This window comes from Rhipicephalus microplus, chromosome X, assembly GCF_043290135.1.
Source record: "Rhipicephalus microplus isolate Deutch F79 chromosome X, USDA_Rmic, whole genome shotgun sequence".
NCBI lineage: Eukaryota > Metazoa > Arthropoda > Arachnida > Ixodida > Ixodidae > Rhipicephalus > Rhipicephalus microplus.
This window is the reverse complement of record NC_134710.1, coordinates 129291821-129312981: the sequence shown is the minus strand read 5'-3', so window position 1 is coordinate 129312981 and position 21161 is coordinate 129291821. Positions and strand designations below refer to the sequence as shown.

At 47.8% G+C, this 21161-nt stretch overlaps 1 protein-coding gene across 3 annotated transcripts in view; it reads left to right on the top strand.

Moving 5' to 3' along the window:
* p130CAS (Serine_rich_CAS and FAT-like_CAS_C domain-containing protein p130CAS) overlaps positions 1-21161 on the top strand; it is a 164344-nt gene that overhangs the window by 73260 nt on the left and 69923 nt on the right. Inside the window, exon 1 of one of the 3 annotated variants that reach the window (XM_037427722.2) lies at positions 5046-5491. The exons of the other annotated variants lie outside the window; for them this stretch is intronic. Coding sequence (XP_037283619.2) covers positions 5483-5491 — 9 coding nt within the window. The 5' untranslated portion in view covers positions 5046-5482. Of the gene's footprint in view, positions 1-5045; positions 5492-21161 lie in introns of those variants that run through there. 3 annotated transcript variants of the gene reach the window in all.

The window sequence follows — 21161 nt, the reverse complement described above, 5'->3', positions numbered from 1 at the left end:
AGTAGGAAATTATGGCATCGGCAATAGGAATGCCAGAAGAGAGTTGTTAGTAGAATTCGCATGAACGTAATAATTTACGGATCATGAATACCTTCTACTGAAAATGAGTGAACTGTAAGTGAACATAGAGGAGCCCTAATGGCGAGAGTAAGAACGAAATAGACTTTATACTGAAGTGCACACCCAGGCATCGTGCAGGATGTGCAAGGGATTGGCAAGGTGTTATGCAGTGACCATACAATGGTAAGGTCTCGAATTCACCTAGACTTGAAAAAGGAACGACAGAAACTGATACGCAAGAAGCCAATGAATGAGCTATAGCACTGAGAGGGACAGTACAGGGATTCAGAGTCTCGCTTCAGAACAGATACTCGGCTCTCACCTGCCTTAGCGTTGGTGCAATTTATGAAAATCTGACGAGTATCACTACGGAGTGCGCAGTGGAAGTTGGAGGTATGACAGTTATAGACGGGAAACTAGCAAGTTGTCCCGGGAGACGAAGAACCTCATTAAGAAACATCAAAGCATGAAAGCCTGAAACACAACAGACAAAATAGAACCGCAGCTTTCGAAGTTGATTGACAAGCGTAAGGTATCCGATGAAAGAAGGTATAACATGGAGTGAATCGTACATGCTCTAAAGAACGGAAGAGGCGTCAAAGCGGTGAAGAGAAAACTTGGGATTGGCAAAAATCAGATTTCAGGGACAAGGAAGGCACAGTAACTACCAATATGCATACTATAGTTAAAGTAGCAGATGAATTTTACAGGGATGTGTACAGTAGCCGGGACACCCACGATCATAATGTAAGAACTAGCAGAAACCCAGATGACATCCGACTATAGTAATGACAGAAAGAGTCAGAAAAGCCTTGGAGGAAATGCACAGAAGCAGAGCTGCTGGGGAGGAGCAGATAACGCCAGATATGCTGAAAGACGTAGGACAGATTGTGTTAGAAAAAAAGTCACAGTTTCACCAAAAGGTCGGAGCAATGAATGCGATAGCAACATATTCGAATGTTTTACAAAGTAAGGCTAGCATGTTTAGGAGCGATGTTAATTGTAGTAAGCATGTGCTTGCTAAGTAACCAAATTTCCTGCGCCGCGGCCACAGTAGATGACCACAAGGCTCGTGCGCAGTGACGGCGTTGATGAGAAGCGCCTTCCGTGGGAAGCGCATGCTGCTACTAAGGGCTATACGTCGTGCGTCGACGCTGGTGGCAGTTTGATATGTGTAGAGCACATCTATATGGAAACGGCCGCTCCAGATACACTTTCCGTTTTTTCATGTTGAGAGCGCAGCCCGCAGAAGCCTCCGCCTGCTAAGGTTGCAAGAGCCGCGCTGATCGTTGCCGCGATAGCACGGCAACCATGCATAAGCGCCCCTCCCCCCCTCCCCATGTTCGCTCACTAAATAAGCGAAATAAGGCGATGTTCGCTCTGCAGGATGGACAGCTGACAGGCACGCGAGTGGGCCAATCAGCCATTGTGACTCGTGCCTGTGTTTTTTCCTCTGTCAATGCATTTTGTACAGAAGTACAAAATGGGCCGTGGCATTCCCCATGGCGGTGCACGAAGAGCGACCATCGAAGACTACGCTCCTTCCGGATCCGCTGCGGTCTTGCCGGAAGTGTGCAATGCGTCGGCGGCTGATGGTGTCCCGGGAATCGCTCGGTGGTGGTTTCCACCCCAGAGAAGACTCGGGGGAGGTCGGCCTGCTGTCCTCGTTTTTAGGTTTTATAGAGTGCCGACGGGGTAACGGCTTTGGAAGGCTCTGAAGCCATTCTCGCAACCACTAGTGCCTCGGGTGCCGAGTGAGGGTCCGGATCGCTCCACATGCACACAGCGCTCTGCGTCCATCTTGAAGAAGTTGAGACAGAAAACGGGAAGGGATCAATGTCTCGAGTCTCGAAGACCTAAACTGCGATGACTCGGCACCGAAGAAAATAGAATGCAACCAAAGAAACAGGCACGTAGGCTCACCCTTTTCGGCCCGTTCGGGGTCACTTTGAAAGCCGAGTAAAAAAGTGACGAACGCTCAAAATGGTCTCCTGACTCTGACACTGGTTTGGGTGACTTTGCGCCGTCGAAAATAAGTTAGAAACAAAACAATAAAAAACGTCGGCGCTTGTTCGTACCGTTGTTCTCACCGAGAAGAAAAATGCGATCTTTTTTCTCTTCGCGGGAAGCATTTTCTCGTTGCCGTTTTGTGATGTTGCATTTGTGTGATGGGTGGCGGCTGAACAGTGGTGCCAGAAAGCTGGTGCGTCGTGTGCCGCTTATCCAAAATCCAGTTCACATGCACAAGCGCCGTCTTCGATCAGAGGCGCGGCGTGAACGATTCCATCTCAGAACGGGTAGCAGCCTGAATAAGAACAATTATAGTAATTGTTTATTTTATGAGCAATACAGATCATGAGAAGTCAGAGAAAGAGGCTTTTTTCAGGTAGCTTGACAACACTTCGTTCCCGTGTGAAAGTTGCCTTGGAGAAGGTTCTCTTTGTCACCGCGCTGAAGTGGTCTATGACATCGAGCGACCACAGGTATACCACAGCACGGCGACACTGACAATATGCGTGCACTATACTGATATCATTGGTGGCACGAAAGTTCCGATGCCACCGGTATCGATACCGACACGTATACGTATACCCCCAGTGCCTCCACACGGTAAACATGCGCTTGCTAAGTAACCAAGTTTCCTGCTGCGCAGCCACAGTAGATGACCACAACAAGGCTCGTGCGTATAGTGACAGCGTTGATATACAAAGTGAGGCTGGCAGTCAACTCATTTAAATATAATCTCACGTAACTCTACAGAACACTGGCGTAAGAGAACACGGCCGCTCCAGGCATACTTTTGGCACCACTTTTTCGTGTTGAGAGCGTAGCCCGTAGAAGCTCCCGCCTGCTGTGGGGGCGCAAGGCGCACGCTGATTGTTGCAGCGATAGTGGGGCAACCATAAGCACCCCTCCCCCTACCTTGTTCGTTGGCGAGATAAGTGGGCACGCAGACGAGCCCAGCCGGAAAGGCGATGTTCGCTCCACAGAAAGAGAAGGCTGCCGCATTCTTCCCCGTATATTTATCTACATACATATACATATACGTGAATGACGGTGGCGGTGATGGCAAAAATTAGCCAAGACTGTCCATATAAAATCTATCGCAATAATAATTAATTAAACATACATAGACACTAGGTACACACAATAGCATGCAGGTAGACATACTACGTACACAACTGTTTGTGATCATATCGTTTTACAGTCATGCGACGTGAATTTCATGTGAAACATTCGGCGCCAATATAAATTTAGAAGTTCTGTTTAGACCATTGACATACAATTAGCTATTCTGCAAATATAAATCCCGTTGTTTTCGTACCAACGTCATTACGAATAGTCGGCTAAAGATCGTCCGTCCTTTTGTAATAGCACTTTCCACTTACCAACAGCCACGCCATCATAGAGTGTAGGTCTGAGCGCCGCATCAAAGCATTGCAGGATAAAAGTGACATCAAGCGAAATTTGAAAACCCTTCGGATGCATTGTTAACCTCGTCGTTGCGAGAGGCCGGCCTGAATACATTATTGACTCGACGAGGACAAAACCTCCAGAACCATTAAGACGGAGAATGACGCGGCGCCCAACTATTTTGTCGGCACCTAAGAGCGGCAGTCATGGTAATAAAGACGCACATACACACATGCGCGCGCGCCGAAGATTTTCCATTTTTGTGTGTGTACAGTATGTTCATTGAACGTTTGTCATACTTTATTTTGTTCTGTTAATGATCACTCTTTTAACTCCTATAAATGTTTATAATATATACGAACGCGGCAGCTCTGAATTTTATTTTATCTTTGTTTTGTTGTTCCGCTGGTCCCGACTGTTTTGTTTGTTTACTACTCTTTTTCAAGTAATATCACTGCACACACCGTTCCTTCTTTTCTGAGTTTGGTCTTTGTTTTTGTTTTCTACAAATAACGTATTGGAATTCCTTGCACTTCAGCTCTCTCCAAACAAGCTCGCACTCTTTTTATCAGCCAAGAAAAATAAATAAAGAGTGCGTGCTATGTTTACAACATTGACTGCTAAATTATGTGCTTTAGCGTGTCACATAGCAAAATAAGCACTTGAAGGAACACAACCTGCGGTTCATTTTCCCCGGCAACGTCGCCACGCATGTCTGCTTATCTGACAGCTCGTACTGGCAAATGAGCATGAGACAGGGGATGAAATAATGAATAGAAAGTGTTCCGTTGAATGCCGACAATCTCGCTAACAAAACAGTGCAGCAAAATTTATGTTACACGTCATATTTCTTGGTAGATAAGCAATATAGTTGGCTGCATAGACAGCGAAACGTGAGCGACGCACGGAGCATGCGCACTGCGCAGTTATATTGTGCCTGCATACCATCTCGCGCCGTCTCGGCTGGCATGTGGGGTGATGTTCAGAAAAGGCCGAGATCCCATTTCCCGTCGAGTAGATGACATGCATGCGACGCACAAGGACAGAACTTCCAATCCGAGCCGGCCGCATCAAGTAACCCGAGCATTGCGAAATGCGCTGCTCTGACAAAGCGTCGTTCACACGGCTCATCGACTGTCCGCGAACCTACTGGGTGAAGCAGGGCGCGGCTTATTATTATTGTTATTTCACTGTACACAAGGTTGCCGACGTCTCGACGAGCAACTGCCGATTTAGTTAATGTATTCATCCCGTCTTCGCTGTAGACATTTGTGGAGATACGCCCTAATGTAGCCGCGTCCCTTCGAGCGCTGGCCGCCACAAAGAACACGCGCGCTCGTAAATTTACAAGCAATGCGAGAGAGTGAACTCCTCGCAACCATCACACGTACCAGCGGAGATGAGGAGACGGTCCCTGCTTTTAAGCAACGTCATAAGCCACGTGACACTTGCAGGCTGGTCGCCAGCGCGCCCGCGCGGATTTTCCCGCCGGCTTTCCCTGCTCCGGAGTCGTGGAGCGTTTCGAGGAGTGCGGCAGCTGTGTGGGGCTGTGCCGTGAGCGGTTGTGTGTCGCTTCATTGGCGAGCTCTGGGGCGTCTTACATTTTCGGCCCGAATCTCTTCGTTGTGCGTGTCGCCTCGAAGCCTGCGTCCTCTCGGTGAGAAGGCATCCACCTCTATCCGTCGTTCTCTGCTTGGGTACGAGCCGCCACGGATGCAAACATGGAGCCGTCTGACCGTCTGTTGCTCGAGCCTGGAACTCTTACTGTCGCAGTCCGCTTCTCCGCCTGACATGCGTACATCGCACCGCGAGACTGTAAACTAAGCACGGACTCCGCCGGAAGTGCTCTTCGCTGTCGTGGAAGTATTTTTACAACAACAACAAAAATCGGGCAGTCGCTACAACCATGCCAGGGGACGTTGGCAATTCTTCCGTTGCCGCACAGTGACGATCGTGGACTTGGGAACGCGTTCCAACGAGTACGTGGTGGTGCCCCGAGACTGCAAAAATGCGCAAGGTGAGAATACGTGTTCCATGTAAAACATCATTTCGCTCCGACATTCATAAAACGTGCCGTACCTAGATGCGACTAATATGAAAAAAAAAAAAAAAGTGCCCTACTCTCCTACTTGAATGGCCGTGTATACTTCTTCAATGTTATCTCTACGTGTGAAGGTGTTCGAAATCTTAGGTTATATGCGGAAACGGGAGTGTTCGTACATTTCCCTCTTGTGTATGTTTGTTGTAGCCGATTACACTTGTTTTCGTGTCTTAGCGTGAAAAAAAAAAAAGATCAAATAAGATAATTCGATGCTGCGTGGCTTGTTACGTTTAAATGTGTCAAATCTCGTGCGATTCGTACCACGCCGGAAGTGTGATGCAAGCGAAAAGTGAAGCCAGTTCGCTTGTTTTCTTCCCCTTGTCACACGAGCGATCGATACCTGCGTGGTAAAGGATAGTAGTGTTTCGGCATGCGTGCTGGGACGTCTTTCACGACTTGCCCAAGTTCCACACTATGAGTATGTTCAGTTCGTGGTACGCAGCGTCTTTCATCAACGACCACCGCCAGGTCATCATGTAACGAGTGTCATTTCTGGTGGCAACGTTTTTCACGCGCTTCGTAGCCATCCGTGAACAACGATGCCACGTCGTGTCAGTAGTGTGTCCCTATCCAGACTTACTCTTGCGAATGTGCGCAAGCTTAATTCGTGCCTTGGCAATATTGGGCAATTAAAATGCGCGGAATAACCCATGTGCTTTGGCTGCTGTGACTGGCTTACTGACCAAACACATGCAGCGGTAGACACCTTTTCTTCTTTCCGTATCTGTTATGTGGTGTGACCGCCTACTGTTAAAAGAGTGGCGCATGGAAAAGAGTGCGCATGTGGTGATTTTTTTCTTAAATATGTTTGTAATGTCAGAACGGTCGCGAACCAGTGCTTTGTTTCCTTTCGCTACTGAACCGTATAGTCGCGCCCTCAACAATTTTGTGTCTCAAAACTCGTTTCTCATTACATCTATTCGCATTTCAGTTCCCTTCAAAATATTGCTTGGATTCTTTTGGTCGGCTTTTCTTTTAGACTGGACAGGAGTGACAGCATTGCCGAAGCATCTGTGGGCCGTCAAAATGGGGCCTGAAGGGTTCACCACCGTGAATGGTGTTTTACTGGATTTTTCTTGCGAGATTGGACTAACCAAAATACTCGACTAACTTCGAGAGACGAATTTCTTTTGTCAGAATACGACCGTAAAACTCTTGAGTGGGGAGGCCAGAGGCGAGTGCACAGCCGCGTCTGTACATGGGACCGTAAAGATTGCACAGGAGCCTCATTCCTTGTCGCCACTGGTTATAAAATCCGGCCATTGGATGTCCTGCTGTGATTTCCGACCGTTTATTCAAATTGTCCGCTGTGCTCAGTACATGCATAGCGTGCTGAAAGCGATAAAAAAAGTTCGAATAACATGATAATGGGTTGTTGCGGATATTCCTGTATGAGGACGCGAACCACTGGGAATACAACAAAATGCAAACCTGTATTTCAAAGGCTACTGTCAGTGGAATGACATGCCTGACTTTTTTTTTTCAAATGTTTGGTTTGCTTTCTGTTAATTGAGATCTAATTGCCAACCTCGCCGTCGGCAGGTTCTTCCCGCGTCCCGGTCCAACTCCTCTTCGCCATTCCTCTGTTCAAAGGTACTACGTAAGCCGCAACCAGAAGCGCGTCGTTTGTGGTGCGCAGTGCCGAATGTTGTGGACGAACAAACGGCGGCAATTCTGGGCGCCGCGAACAAGGAATCACAGCTTCGAATCGAGGCCGCGGGATCGTGCTGCTTGACTCGACTGCTCGCTTTGCGAAGAAAAAAAGCGAGGCATTTCCGGCCCTCCGCGGCCTGCCGGAGTCGGTCTGTCTCCTGTTGACCTTTTCTCTAGGTCGCGTCTGTTTAGCTTGAACGCCGTGGCAGAGGCCTTACCTTCATCGAACAGGTTTATCAGAACTGCAGTGGACGGGTGAAATTTTCGCCTTTCATTTCCCAGAAGTGCCTCGGATGAGGAGCTGATACCCTCGTATCGTGGCAGGTGGTGGGCTTGTATGTTACCAGCTGCGAGAGTTGTTTGCCAAGTTACGCCTTCTCGACGCAGTGTGGTGCATCTGCCCGGAATGTTCGAAGAAACGGCGTCTGCCGCGCGCTCTCGCATGAGCGCGGAGTGATGCCGGGTGCCAAGAAGATCGTCTGCGGCGCCCACGAAGGGATCTCAGTCGCGTGCCGGGGCGGCCGCATATTTGGCCTACCCTCGCGGCGACCCGAGCCGACTCGGCAGTCATCCGATCCACGCGGCGGGGCGACAGCTTGGGCCCTTGCGCGTCGTCGGACGTCACAGCGAATGGCCGCGAAAAGTACCAGCACCACTTTCGGCGCTTGACTCAGCGGGAGGTTACAAGATTAGGTCATAGACTCGGGAAGTTCATAGCAGGAAAACTGTCTGCACACGGACCGTCTGACCACTGGTGGTATATAGAGGAGAACCGGAGTTGTGCAAGCAGTTGCGTCTCGTTTTGACTTTCTCTGTGCCGTGCAAGTCGAAGGGCGTAGCTTGTCACAGCCAGCCCCTTATGCATGCAAAAAAAAAAAAAAAACACTGATTTCTATGTGGTGTGCCCTCCTATGTTATTGGTCAGACACGAGAATTATTCTACCTTGACGGTGGTCGCCGTCTCTCGCGGGAAATACTACTGACGTTCACGTTTTTTTTATCCCTGGATGCATCGTCGTCGTAGTATTAGTCCTTTGTACCAGCGCTGGCCCGCGTTGTCCGAAGGGCCCAGGTAAAAAAAATGCCACGCTTTCAAACGGAAGTTAATGCTAGCTGTGTACAATTTACGCAATTATTTGTTATAAGTGAATTATTTGTGTTCGACTAAGGTTGTAAATATGACAGCGGCAAACGAAAGGCCACGTAAATTGTAAAAAAAAATGCCATAAAAAGGGGGGGATGAAACAAAACAGATGGTCATGACGTCGGGAGTTTCCGCTGTGACATCCTATGTATACCTTGACGGTCTACATAACTCATTGATTGTTGTTTGTGGAATACACGCTACGCTAGCGAAAACAATTGTACTTGTAGCAAAGGTCCCTCGACTTTTCCTGCTCGCGGGAACGGCACGCGTATGTACTGGACGGTACTGGAGTACTTCGAAATCGCTGAAGTCACCCAAGACGTACCGGCGCTATCGCGTTTTTGCCACAGTGAGCAAATATTGCTCTATAGCTGCGGCCTGCTGCGACAGCATCCGCTCGTTGTCACTGTGTGATGTGTTCGCGCCTCCGCCATTCGCGGACGTCAAACGCCGTTTCATTGTGCAGAGTCTTTGTATTCTACAGCTCACGTGCTGTCATAGAAGTCCGAGTTGCAGCAGAAATGCCTTCGCACGCTGCCGCGCCAACTACCGCCACGGTGCATTTGGTTAGAGCATTCGCGTGACCTCGTGCAGCGAGAGGAGTACAACCGATGTAAAATGGCCCAACGTTTGCGCGGAGACTCGGAGGCCGCGAAAGTGCCAGACACAAACTTGTTTGTGGACATCCGCGCTTACCACGGCGATTGCACGCGCAATTACAAATGATATATGATTTGCAGAAGCGCCAGATAGCTGTTTTTTTGTTGTTGTTGTGAGCGACGTCGTTGGGGGGTTTATCGTGCTTGGTATACCACATAAATGAGGTTGTGTATCAGCAAGATTTTGTCTTCACAAAGGTTTGGTGAAAGAAGCCCATGTGTACGGTCTGGCTTAAGGGAGGAAGCTGAAATGACAGATAAGACATGATTAAGCTGAGCGGACTACCGTAACATCTCGCCGGTCTTGAAAACGTCGCTGGCACTTCTCTTTTCAGCGATCTCTGATGAAGGCCGAAAGTGAATTAAGGTCGCCGCGCGCCAAAATGCTCGCGAACTTCCAGGTCATATATCGGAGCTGTGTGCTGTGGTGTCCAGGATTGCGGTCAGTCGGGTGACCGTCTTTTCGTGCCCATGCGGGCAAGCGTTCACGTGGAGAGTCGCAGCTCACGAATGGAGTGGGAGGACGCCCGTTTCGGTGACAAGATATCGCAAGATAACCAAGTGTCTGAGCTGCAGAACTGCCTTTCAGGGCGCGTATTGCATGCCTTTTTGTTTCTGCATGATGTGCGTACTCATTGTCGTGAGTTTTCAATTGCCTGGAGGAATATCTGATAGCTATCAGAGGAGCGCTCTGTTCTTTCCTCTGTTCCCTCTGGTGTCCTTGCTGCGTTACTAATTTTGAAGCATGTTGTATGCACCAGCGCGACCACTCCAACAGTTCTTTAACTCTGTAATGACTTTCACGGAACATTTCCTTCGAGCAGGATTTCACTTTGAGCTGACTGTCCTCTTTTCGTTTGTGCCGCGAAGTTTTCCGGAGGTGTGAGCTTTTTCTTTGTATACCTCATGCGTAATTTCTTTCTCAAGCTCGAGGCTGTGCGCTTACTGAGAAGAGCGCCCGTTATGACACAGCCTTGTTCAACTTGCATGAGAGGCAGATTGAAAAGAGAGCTTGTGTCTGCAGGAGTATGTCAGAGACGTCGGAGGCACCCGCGAGTGCAGGTGGGTGGGCTAACGACCGACTGGGGGCCGATATCCGCGACGGGTGACCGCGGGCTCGGCGCTGGGACCCCCCGCGTGCACCTGTCGCATTAGAGCTTTGGGTCGGCCACCGCGGGCCAGGCCCCAAAAATACGCGAGACGTATCTCGCCGAGGCCAAGGTGGTTCTGCGCCGGGGCTCCATATTTGAGAGCGCCGGTGTCGTTGGAGTCGGGCCAGCGGCGGAGGCGGCCTTGTCGCGGCTGGCCTTCCTGTGCCCCCCGCCGCGGCGTCCCCGACGAGCTGGGAGGGGGGGGGGGGGGGTGCTCGCCCGCTGAGACGCCGGGGGACGCGGGGAGTGAGCGTTCCGTACGTCTTCCGCCGCCGAGAAAGAGCTGCCAGCTAAACTCCTCGCAACTGCACTCTCCATTATAATACATCTATAGTGGCTAGAAAAGTTTTTAGCTACTATAGTGCATCTGCTGGCCACCTCTCGATTAGCCATGCGACGCGTGTTTCTTTTTTTTTTTTTTTGTCCCGACTGTGGCCAATTTATGTGCGTTCAAATAGACGCTATTTCTTTCTCGCCGAACGAGACCTCGGTCGTTGTGACCATTTATCCGGCGCGGGGGAAACGTGCTGGCGAAAAAGTGGACAGACGTGCTTCTCTCGCGGTGTCGTCTTGCTCGTGGCAAGGCCGCGGGGCAGCATTGCAGCATGTAATCGTGTATATTCGGTGCTTTGTTGTGTTTAGCGGCTGTCGGCGCGCAGTCTGGTGCATGTATAGAGGGTCACGCTTCTTCCTGGTTGACTATATGGCGGTCGCCCGTAATCTGCTTGTAGTATACCTCACTGTTATGCTCTTCTGTTTTGTTTTTTTCATGAAAAAAAGGTCTATATAGGATGATGCCAAGAAAGCATAAATGAGGGGTGGCGGGAGTTGGTGTTTGTAGTATTTGTTGAACAATATTCGACATAAGCATGCATGCTCTTGGCAGCTTAAATAAAAGATATCTTGCGTCATGGAACATTGTCACCTACGAAAACCTGTTGGATTCCGTGCGAGTGTTGTGCAGTACGTTTGAGTAGCCATAAGTATATATAATCTCCTTCTATTGACCAGTGTGTACCCTGGTGCCCCTTTGTGTTGGAAGCTAAACTGACTGCCGAAGGTTCGACTCTGCGTAGCGATTGTCTCATATAGTCTTGAAGGGGAAGCGCAACGTAACGACCATATATGTATTTCTGGCAAGTGTCTTCTGTAAATGCAGTGGTTAATTATATATATATATATATATATATATATATATATATATATATATATATATATATATATATATATATATATATATATATATATATATATATATATATATATATATATATATATATATATAATCAGCAGAAGCAGCCTGACTACGCGCCCACTTCAGGACAAAGGCCTCTCCGACGTTCCGCCAGTCAACTCGGCCCTGTGCTTGCAGCTGCTGCTGCCATTTTATAGCCGCAAATTTCTTAATCTCATCTGCCCACCTAACTTTCTGTCTATGCACTACATGCCCGGCCCATGTCCATTTCCTCTTCTTGATTTCAACTATAATATCCTTAACCCCGGTTTGTTCCGTAATACACTCTGCTCTCTTTTTGTCGCTTGAGGTTACACCTACCATTTTCTTTTCCATTTTTCGCTGCGTCGTCCTCAATTTAAGCTGAACACTCTTTGTAAGTCTCCAGGTTTCTGCTCCGTAGCTAAGTACCGGCAAGATGCAGCTGTTATATACCTTCTTCTTGAGGGATAGTGGCAATCTACCTGTCATGATCTGAGAGTGCTTGCCAAATGGGCTCCACCCCATTTTTATTCTTCTAGTTACTTCAATCTCGTGGTTCGCTTCCGCGGTTATTTCCTCTCCTAAATAGACGTAGTCTTTTACAACTTCAAGTGCACTATTACCTATCTCGAAGCGCTGTTCTCTTCCCAGGTTGTTCTACATTACCTTCGTTACCTGCAGATCAATTTTAAGACCTACCTTTCTGCTCTCCTTGTCTAACTCTTAATCATGAGTTGCAATTCATCCCCTGAGTTACTCAGCAATGCAATGTCATTGGCGAAGCGTAGGTTACTATTGTACTCTCCATTAACTCTTATCCCTAACTGTTCCCATTCTAGGCTTCTGTAAACCTCCTGTAAGCACGCGGTAAATAGCATTGGGGAGATTGTGTCCCCCTGCCTTACACCCTTCTTGATTGCATGGTATTCTGTTGCTTTCTTTATGAAACACTATAGTAGCAGTTGATCCCCTGTAGATTTCTTCCAGGATGTTTATATATACTTCATCGATGCCCTGATTCTGCAGTGTCTGCATGACGGCTGATATTTCTACTGAATCAAACGCCTTCTCGTAATCTAAGGCTACGTATAGTGGTTAGCTATATTCTGAGCATTTTTCTATTACCTGATTGATAGTATGAATGTAGTCAATTGTTGAGTAGCCTGTTCGAAATCCTGCTTGTTCATTTGGTTCATTTAATGCTAATGTTGACTTAATTCTGTTAGCAATTGCCTTTGTAAATAGCTTGTATACTACGGAGAGCAAGCTGATCGGCCTGTAATTATTCAAGTCCTTGTAATCCAATTTCTTAAGTACTAAGATGATGTTAGCGTTCTTCCAAGATTCTGGTAGCCCCGCCGCGGTGGTCGAGTGGCTAAGGTACTCGGCTGCAGACCCGCAGGTTGCGGAATCGAATCCCAGCGGCGGCGGCTGCATTTTCGATGGAGGCGAAAGTTTTGTAGGCCCGTGTGCTCAGATTTGGGAGCACGTCCAAAAACCCCAGGTGGCCAAAATTTCTGGGGCCCTCCACTACGGTGCCTCTCATAATCTTATATTGGTTTTGAAACGTCAAACCCCACATATCAATCAATCAATCCAAGATTCTGGTACCCTCCCGGTCAGAAGACACTTCGTAAACAGGGTGGCTAGTTTTTTTAACACAATCTGTTCTCCTTCTTTCAGCAGATCTAGTGTTACCCAATGCTCACCAGCAGCTTTGCCTCTTGGCATTCCCTTCAATGTTGTTCTGACTCTTTCTGCCATTACTAATGGGGTGTCATCTGGATTACTGCTAATTCTTACATTATGATCGTGGTTGTCCCGGCTACTGTACAGATTTTGGGAAAACTCCTCTGCTCTTTCAACTATCCTATCCTTATTGGTAGCTTTCCTTGTCCCTTAGTGGATACATCTGGTTATTGCCTATCCCAAGCTTTCTCTTCACCGCTTTGACGCTTTTTCCGTTCTTTAGAGCATGTTCAATTCTCTCCATGTTATACTTTCTTTCATGGCAAACCTTACGCTTATTAATCAACTTCGAAAACTGCCATTTCTATTTTGTCTTCTGTTTCAGGCTTTCATGCTTTGACGTTTCTTAATGAGGTTCTTCGTCTCCTGGGACAGCTTGCTAGTGTCCCGTCTATAACTATCATACCTCCAACTTCCACTGCACACTCCGTAGTGATACGCGTCAGATTTTCATTAATTGCACCAATGCTAAGGCAGGTGAGAGCCGAGTATCTGTTCTGAAGCGAGACTCTGAATCCCTGTACTGTCCCTCTCAGTGCTATAGCTCATTCATTGGCTTCTTGCGTATCAGTTTATGTCGTTCCTTCTTCAAGTCTAGGTGAATTCGAGACCTTAGCATTGTATGGTCACTGCATCACACCTTGCCAATCACTTGCACATCCTGCACGATGCCTGGGTGTGCACTGAGTATAAAGTTTATTTCGTTTTTACTTTCGACATTAGGGCTCCTCTACAGTTCACTCGTTTTCGGTAGAAGGTATTCATGATCCGTAAATTATTGCGTTCATGCAAATTCCACTAATAACTCTCTTCTGGCATTCCTAGTGCCGATGCCATAATTTCCTACTGCCTGGTCTCCAGCCTGCTTCTTCCGTATACCTTGGCATTGAAATAGTCCATCGGTATAGCATACTGTGTTTTTACTTTACTCATTGCTGATTCTACGTCTTCATAGAAGCTTTCAACTGAAGCGTCATCATGGCCAGATGTAAGCGCGTAAGCCTGTACCACCTTCATCTTGTATCTCTTATTGAGTTTAATTACGATACCTGCCACCCGTTCAATAATGCTATAACATTTCTCTATGATACCTGCTATATTTCTGCTGATAAGGAATCCCGCGCCCAGTTCTCTTCTGTCGGCCAAGCCACGATAGCAAAGGACGTGCCCATTCAGTAGCATTGTATAGGCCTGATCTGTCTAACTTCATTGAGCCCTATTAATGTATTCCATTTAACACCCTCTAGCTCCTCGAATAGTACAGATTGACTTGCTTCATTAGATAAAGGTTTCAGCGTTAAACGTTGCCAAGTTCAGGTTCCAATGGCGGCTTGTCCGGACCTAGAGATTCTTACACCCTCTGCTGCGTTGCAGATCTGACTGCCGCCGTGGTCAGTTGCTTTGCAGTCGCTGGGGGCTGAGGGCCGTGAGGTTGTTGACGTATGCATGTATGTGGAAGGTAGGGGCCAGATACTGCACCAGGGTGGCCATTCTTCTCTGGCGAGGGAGTACGTTACCGGTGGTGGTCACCGGTGAGGCCGCACCCCAGGACTCTCAATGCAGTTCCATGACCACGCGGATTTTTTTTTAAAATCCGGTTGGGAACTGCGCGGCACCGGGATTCGAGCAACGGACCTCTTGCACGCGAGGCTGATGCTCTAATGATTACGCCATCACTGAAACTACGCACACACACACCACACACGCACACTATATATATATATATATATATATATATATATATATATATATATATATATATATATATATATATATGCGCGCGCACGTATGGGCTCATCTTTAAAACAACTGGCTGTCCAAAGTAATCCACAGTTTTCTATTACGCCGCAATTTCTAGTGGACGTTGAACTCCATCAGTCAGTGAAATCCATCTCGCTGGCATGCCACTGCGTACATCCCCCCGAGCCGCTGTCGCTTCAGCCTGTTTGCGGTACAATCGCGTTTTAATGTGAAATGTCAATCACTCCTTGTTAGTGACATTTCTTGTTGTTTCAAAATTGAGTTTCGGTCATTTTCACGTGGCAAATAAGCGTAGACGATACTTCGACTTATAAAAACGAGAGGGAATGGTGTACGTGTGGCGTATGCTGTTAATCAGGAATTGAGACCCCGTTTAAACAAGCGTTAGTGCCTTCTTGTTTATACCACGGTGCATGTAGGTTGCCACACTGCAGTTAATTGGGGCGAAGCGTACAGATTCACTTGTTACCGTGAGAAGCGGCCGTCGGCCTCGTACGGCAGAACAAAGCAGCAACCTGACGCTTCGGGGTATTGTTGTGGCGGCTCGGTGTCCCGGGTCCTGTTCGCACGCTTTCTTCTTGTTATGCACAACTGCTGCTGCCTGCCCTCCCCCCCCTTCTCCGCTGTCACCTTTCTTTCGCGTGACCTTTCGCTGTGACAAGCAGGTTTCGTACTTTGTTGTATACCCGTGCCCTTGAAAGTGTGCAGAGTGCGTGTTCGTGTAATCACTATCCTATCGATAGGATAATGATGAATATAACAAATATAAACAAACTTTCGATAAGGTGCATTGCACACAGAGCTGAGGTACTTGTATAGAAATGTTTGGTCTTTCATGTCGTTGAATTTTTGACCTTCAAATTTTATAGGAAAGTTATTTTTTTAGTCTTATTTTCCCCCACCATGTGGTGCTACATACGCTTTCGCGGCACCTTGTACGTAAAATATCATAGTTGCGTGCACTTCTGGCGGTGCTGTAGCAGTTCGCTGAATCGATATCCCCTGAATTACCAGCGCAGCGGTTTGCTGACTGCGGCATGCAAGAGAGCTTAACAGCGTCAGCATATATTAGCATATCCCAGAGAAAAGGAAGAGAGCTTGCGAGCAGTATGATGTAGGACACTGGAGCAGTAGTGACAAACAGACGAACCGTTATTCGGCTTATCGTCACTAGTTCGCCAACGCCACCCGTGTAGTGAGGAAAGGTGGGCGTATAAATTTTACTATATACTGCAATACTGTACCGTTATCTCAACTAGCCGCAGGCTATAGTTGGCTCGAGTTACACGATCGACTCGATATTGTGGTAGTCTGATGGAAATGGTGCTAAACCACGGTCCCAAAGGTCGCGGGGTCGAATCCCAGGCGCGGCGGCCGCATTTTGGCTGGAGGCGAAAACGCGTGAGACCCTTGTACCAGATTTATAAATCTATAGGTGCACGTTAAAGAACCCCAAGTGGTCTGGATTTCCGGAGCTCTCCACTGCGGCGTACCTCACAATTACACCGTGATTGAGTAACTTTAAACTCTAACAATTATTATTATTATTATTATGATTATTATTATTATTATTATTATTATTATTATTATTATTAGTTGTTATGATATCATAAATGAATGCATTTCACCGCCTTTAAAAGCTGCTCTTTGAAAAGCCACAGACAAGGCTTTGCTACATGATGGCATGGTAGCGCAAACGAAACACGTACAAAGATGAAAACGACGACACTGCGGCGCTTGTGTCTTTTCTTCTCTGTCCGTGTTTCGTTTGCGCTGGCCGTCATCACCATTTTCCAACTCGCTACTCTCTTAAAGACCGCTGCTATGCCGACCTCAGCGTGTATTGGTGTAGTCCCTTCTGGTAGCCGGGCCACTCACTGCCGTAAAGGGCAACATCGCACCGATTGCGTTAGTACAGCCACCGCCGTGTTGTGCGTAAGAACGATTATACACATACATCGCGTAGTCTTGATTGCGAGAAAGGTTCCATGCATGGGCTGAGGTTTAGTGTGATTTGAGTTTGTGGCCTTCAACGTGCACGTGCATGCATGCAGTGACGAATTTGTCCGCATAGTTTCTCGCGACGATAACACTTACTTGGTGATTAGATAATGTATGCGGCGACCTTACCGATGTTGAGCCGGCTCCCAGTGGGGCAGCAACTGCCGATCGATGGTGCTCCTTCATAAAGCCTATGTCGACGGGACTCTGCGTAAAATGTGCCCATTTTGCATAATATTTCTCATACAAGCAGGAGAAAATCTGATGCAGCACGCAACAACAGCCTTCGAGTATGTCTTGCCCTTCTGAAGGGGTCGTCTCGAGCAGGCCCTGCAGCAGCAGAAGCCAGTTGCCTGCCTCTTGAAGTGATATCTCTGCAGGAAACACTTAAGACCCACTTTTTAAGGAGCATTTCTAAAACCAGTCCTGTGTCTATAGTTTAGGGCAGGCCGTCGGAAGCATGTGCGCACTTATTTCAATCCTGCTCAGGCGTCACCTGTCATGCCGTGGAACATTTCACCCTGGACTCTGTCACCATGCACTAAAAATAGTGCCGTATATTCCCAGAATCAGTGCAAAAAGGAAAATGCCCCAAGCAGCAACCCATCAGATAGCGTTGGAGTATATGCACAAAGAATTCGCTGATGAAACGCACATATTCACAGATGGCTGTACAACCCAATGTCGATCGTCGTACTGAGTTTAAGTGCCCCTTACAGAAAAATAATTTGTGTTTCGGCTAGAGAGAGCGACATCTTCTATACGTCAGCTGAGCTATATGGTGTTCGGGGGGGGGGGGGGGGGGGGGCTGTTTTTTTTATACTATACAAGATGCGCCAAAAAGATGGGCAATAGTTACAGATTCTGAAGCAGCCCTACAAAGTATATGGAACAGGCACAATCGTGGTAATTACTCGACATGTAACATCCGAAATGTTCTATCTTCATCCCAAGGCTGAGATTGCTGGACTTAACATTACGTGCCAATGGGTACCTGGCCATGCTGGTATTTCAGGAAATGAAAAAAAAAAAAGTGGCTGAAGCTGCCCGAAATAGACTTCAATACCGACATTTCAGGAGAACATTTTTTACCAAAGCCGATGTTTCAAACATCGCAAGAAAAAAATATGTTCATCATGCAAAAAACCCCATCGGAATTTGCCGGTTCACAAAGATAACTTTCTGTATAGCTTCGACCTATATCGTCGTCTTCGACCTAACGTTTCATACACGATCAGTTATTTGTACCGCATAGGGTGGACAACAAGTCCCTATTGTGATAACTGTGGTAGCATAGAAACATATTGCCTGAATTCACCGCGTGTTTGAACGACGAACGGGCATGATTTGCCACAACAAGTTGACGTTGCGCAACATGTTGCGGCCAGTGCTCGGACCTTTAAAACAGCGTCGCGTTGTATACAGTCATTAGTCAATTACCTGTCCGAAATTGGCCTTGTCGGAAGGCTGTAATGATATAACATTTTCTCATGAAAAATATTAACTTACCTGTCACCCTAATTTTAAACACTTTCATGGTGTTCACGTGCATTTATTTATATTCTTTTTTATCATTCTTTTCTTCCCTTCCTTCGGAAATCTTTTAATCCCGATCTCTATACAGAGTAGCATGCCAGCGATATACAGACGGCGGCAAAAATCTGTTTTTCTGATAAAGAGTCTCTCTCTCTGCGACGACTGCGCGGTATAAAATTTGCGCTCATTCTTCGTAGGTCGTTTTATATTTAATATTGCTACATGCTATCAACAGTATTTTAATAATTGTTGGGGTTTAACGTCCGAAAACCACGAAGTGATCGTGAGTGACGCCGTATGGGGGGTCTCCGAAAATTTAGGCTGCCTGGAGTAATTTCAAGTGAACACAAATCCAGCTACACGAGCCCTAGCATTTCCACCTCCTACGATGGTGCAGCTGCCGTGGACGCAATTTGATCCCGCGAATCTGTGGGTCATCAGTCGAACACCATGCATAAGCTCATAACCACTGGCGTTTCCCGCATTCGCTTGAGTTCTCCCGAGAGACTGCGTTTCACATGGCTTACTTTTGCGTAATTCGAGTTGAAGCGGCAACAGCATGAACTCTGGTTGGCTGCGGCAATATATCAGAGAGAGAGAGAGAAAGTGAAAGCTAACTCGATATTGGCTTCGGCGACAGCCGGTGAGAGTCTGCCGGTGGTCTGCATAAAAAAAAAACATTATGACGCCTGCTATATCCGCTGGGATTTGAGCGCGAAGAAACCTTGCAGCGCGGTTTCACCTGCAGACCGCTCTTCAAATGGTTTCTCTATTTATTGTGGAGTATGTATATATAGCCAACGCGGGATGGAAGCGCCATAGCATCCGGTTACAAGGACTGCTTCTCGAATCGCATGGGAGTGCGCTCTAGCCGTTTGTTTCGACGTCGTTATTTTCTCTTTTTTTTTGTCGATATTTGTTCATAGCTTGATGGCGCCGCGATTTGTATTGTCGCGTCTGTATACCGAGCGCCCAGCCAGGGCTAATACGCTGGCCTCAGTTTAAGCCTATATATTTCTCCCCGCCCTCTCTCTCTCTCTCTCGATGCGAACTGTGTTTCGGAATCGGAATGCCCATGACGGGGCGTTGCTGTGTGCCACCATGTAAAGTCCGGCGACTCAACATGACAAAACTGGCGCTCATCCTTTGCATAACACAGAACGCGCCCACTTTTGTGCATGTAGGCACGCGCCCGTGAATCTGGGCCCCGTTAGTGGCCGTCACCCTTGGCGACATATTTCAAAAGCAATCGGCAAGAGTTCGAAGACACCCAAGTAGTCTCGCAGTACATTGACAGTGTTCGTATAACAAATGGGATACAATAGCCTAAAAAAAAGCTGTGCGAACGGCAATGTTGCTATGAAGGCGATTCACTTTAATTGCCTTTTCAAATGTCATGAATCCGCGGTGGCTAGCTAATAAAGAACAGCTAGACAGGGTTCGCTAAGCTATAGACCAACAAGGCCAAGACTGACATTCTACTATTTCTGAGATCTGGTGGTTCGTCGGGGATCACGGGCGCAACGCCTGTGTAATTAAATGGACAGGAAGACAAAATAACGCGTTCGATTGCCCCAGTCAAAGCAACGTTTGAAAGGTTGATGCTTGCCCCGCCGCGGTGGTCTAGTGGCTAAGGTACTCGGCTGCTGACCCGCAGGGCGTGGGTTCGAATCCCGGCTGCGGCGGCTGCATTTCCGATGGAGGCGGAAATGTTGTAGGCCCGTGTGCTCAGATTTGGGTGCACGTTAAAGAACCCCAGGTGGCCGAAATTTTCGGAGCCCTCCACTACGGCGTCTCTCATAATCAAATGGTGGTTTTGGGACGTTAAACCCCACAAATCAATCAATCAAAGGTTGATGCTTGAGAAACGCATCGATTGAACTGAGACGGCGAGTGTGTCACATCCATCTCGGTAGTACTGTATACTCTTATGTGTAATGGAGGAAGCGCTCGAAAATACGTGCATTCGCGTTTATTCATTTCGTTGGAGAATGCGCCAGCGTCTTGGCGGTGCCGTTGGGAAATTCCTCGGGTGGGCTCGCATGCACATCTCGTCGTACACTGATGTCAGGTACACGTGTCACGGTGAATAGGAGACTTCTGCGGCCTGGCCTCTCCATTGAACGCCGTCGCCTGCGCCGCCCGACGAGATGGCCTTTTGCGTGACTGCGGGGCCATCACGCTCTCCCCTCCTCGTTGCGGAAAAGTGGGACGCACAGCAGTAATTGAGCTGCCGGTGCGGAACCCGCACAAAAGGCTGAACGGGCAAGCACCCTGAGTAGTAGTAATTGGTTATTTGTTCCCGGCAAGAAAGCAAAAGACAAATAGCGGACGAAGTAAAGGCATTAGGCGGCACTGTTTATACCGCTCGTGACATTTGTGTACGGTTCTCGGCGGTTGGGTTGTGGGAAGGGACATTGAGAGAGGACCCATTAGCACTGTTTATGCAATGTGCAGTGAGGCTAAAGCGTACATGCATTAGTAAGTACTGCAAACAGAGTTTGATTACTTTACGATACGCCCCGCCGTGGTGGTCTAGTGGCTAAGGTACTCGGCTGCTGACCCGCATGTCGCGGGATCGAATCCCGGCTGTGGCGGCTGCATTTCTGATGGAGGCGGAAATGTTGTAGGCCCGTGTGCTCAGATTTGGGTGCACGTTAAAGAACCCCAGGTGGTCTAAATTTCCGGAGCCCTCCACTACGGCATCTCTCAT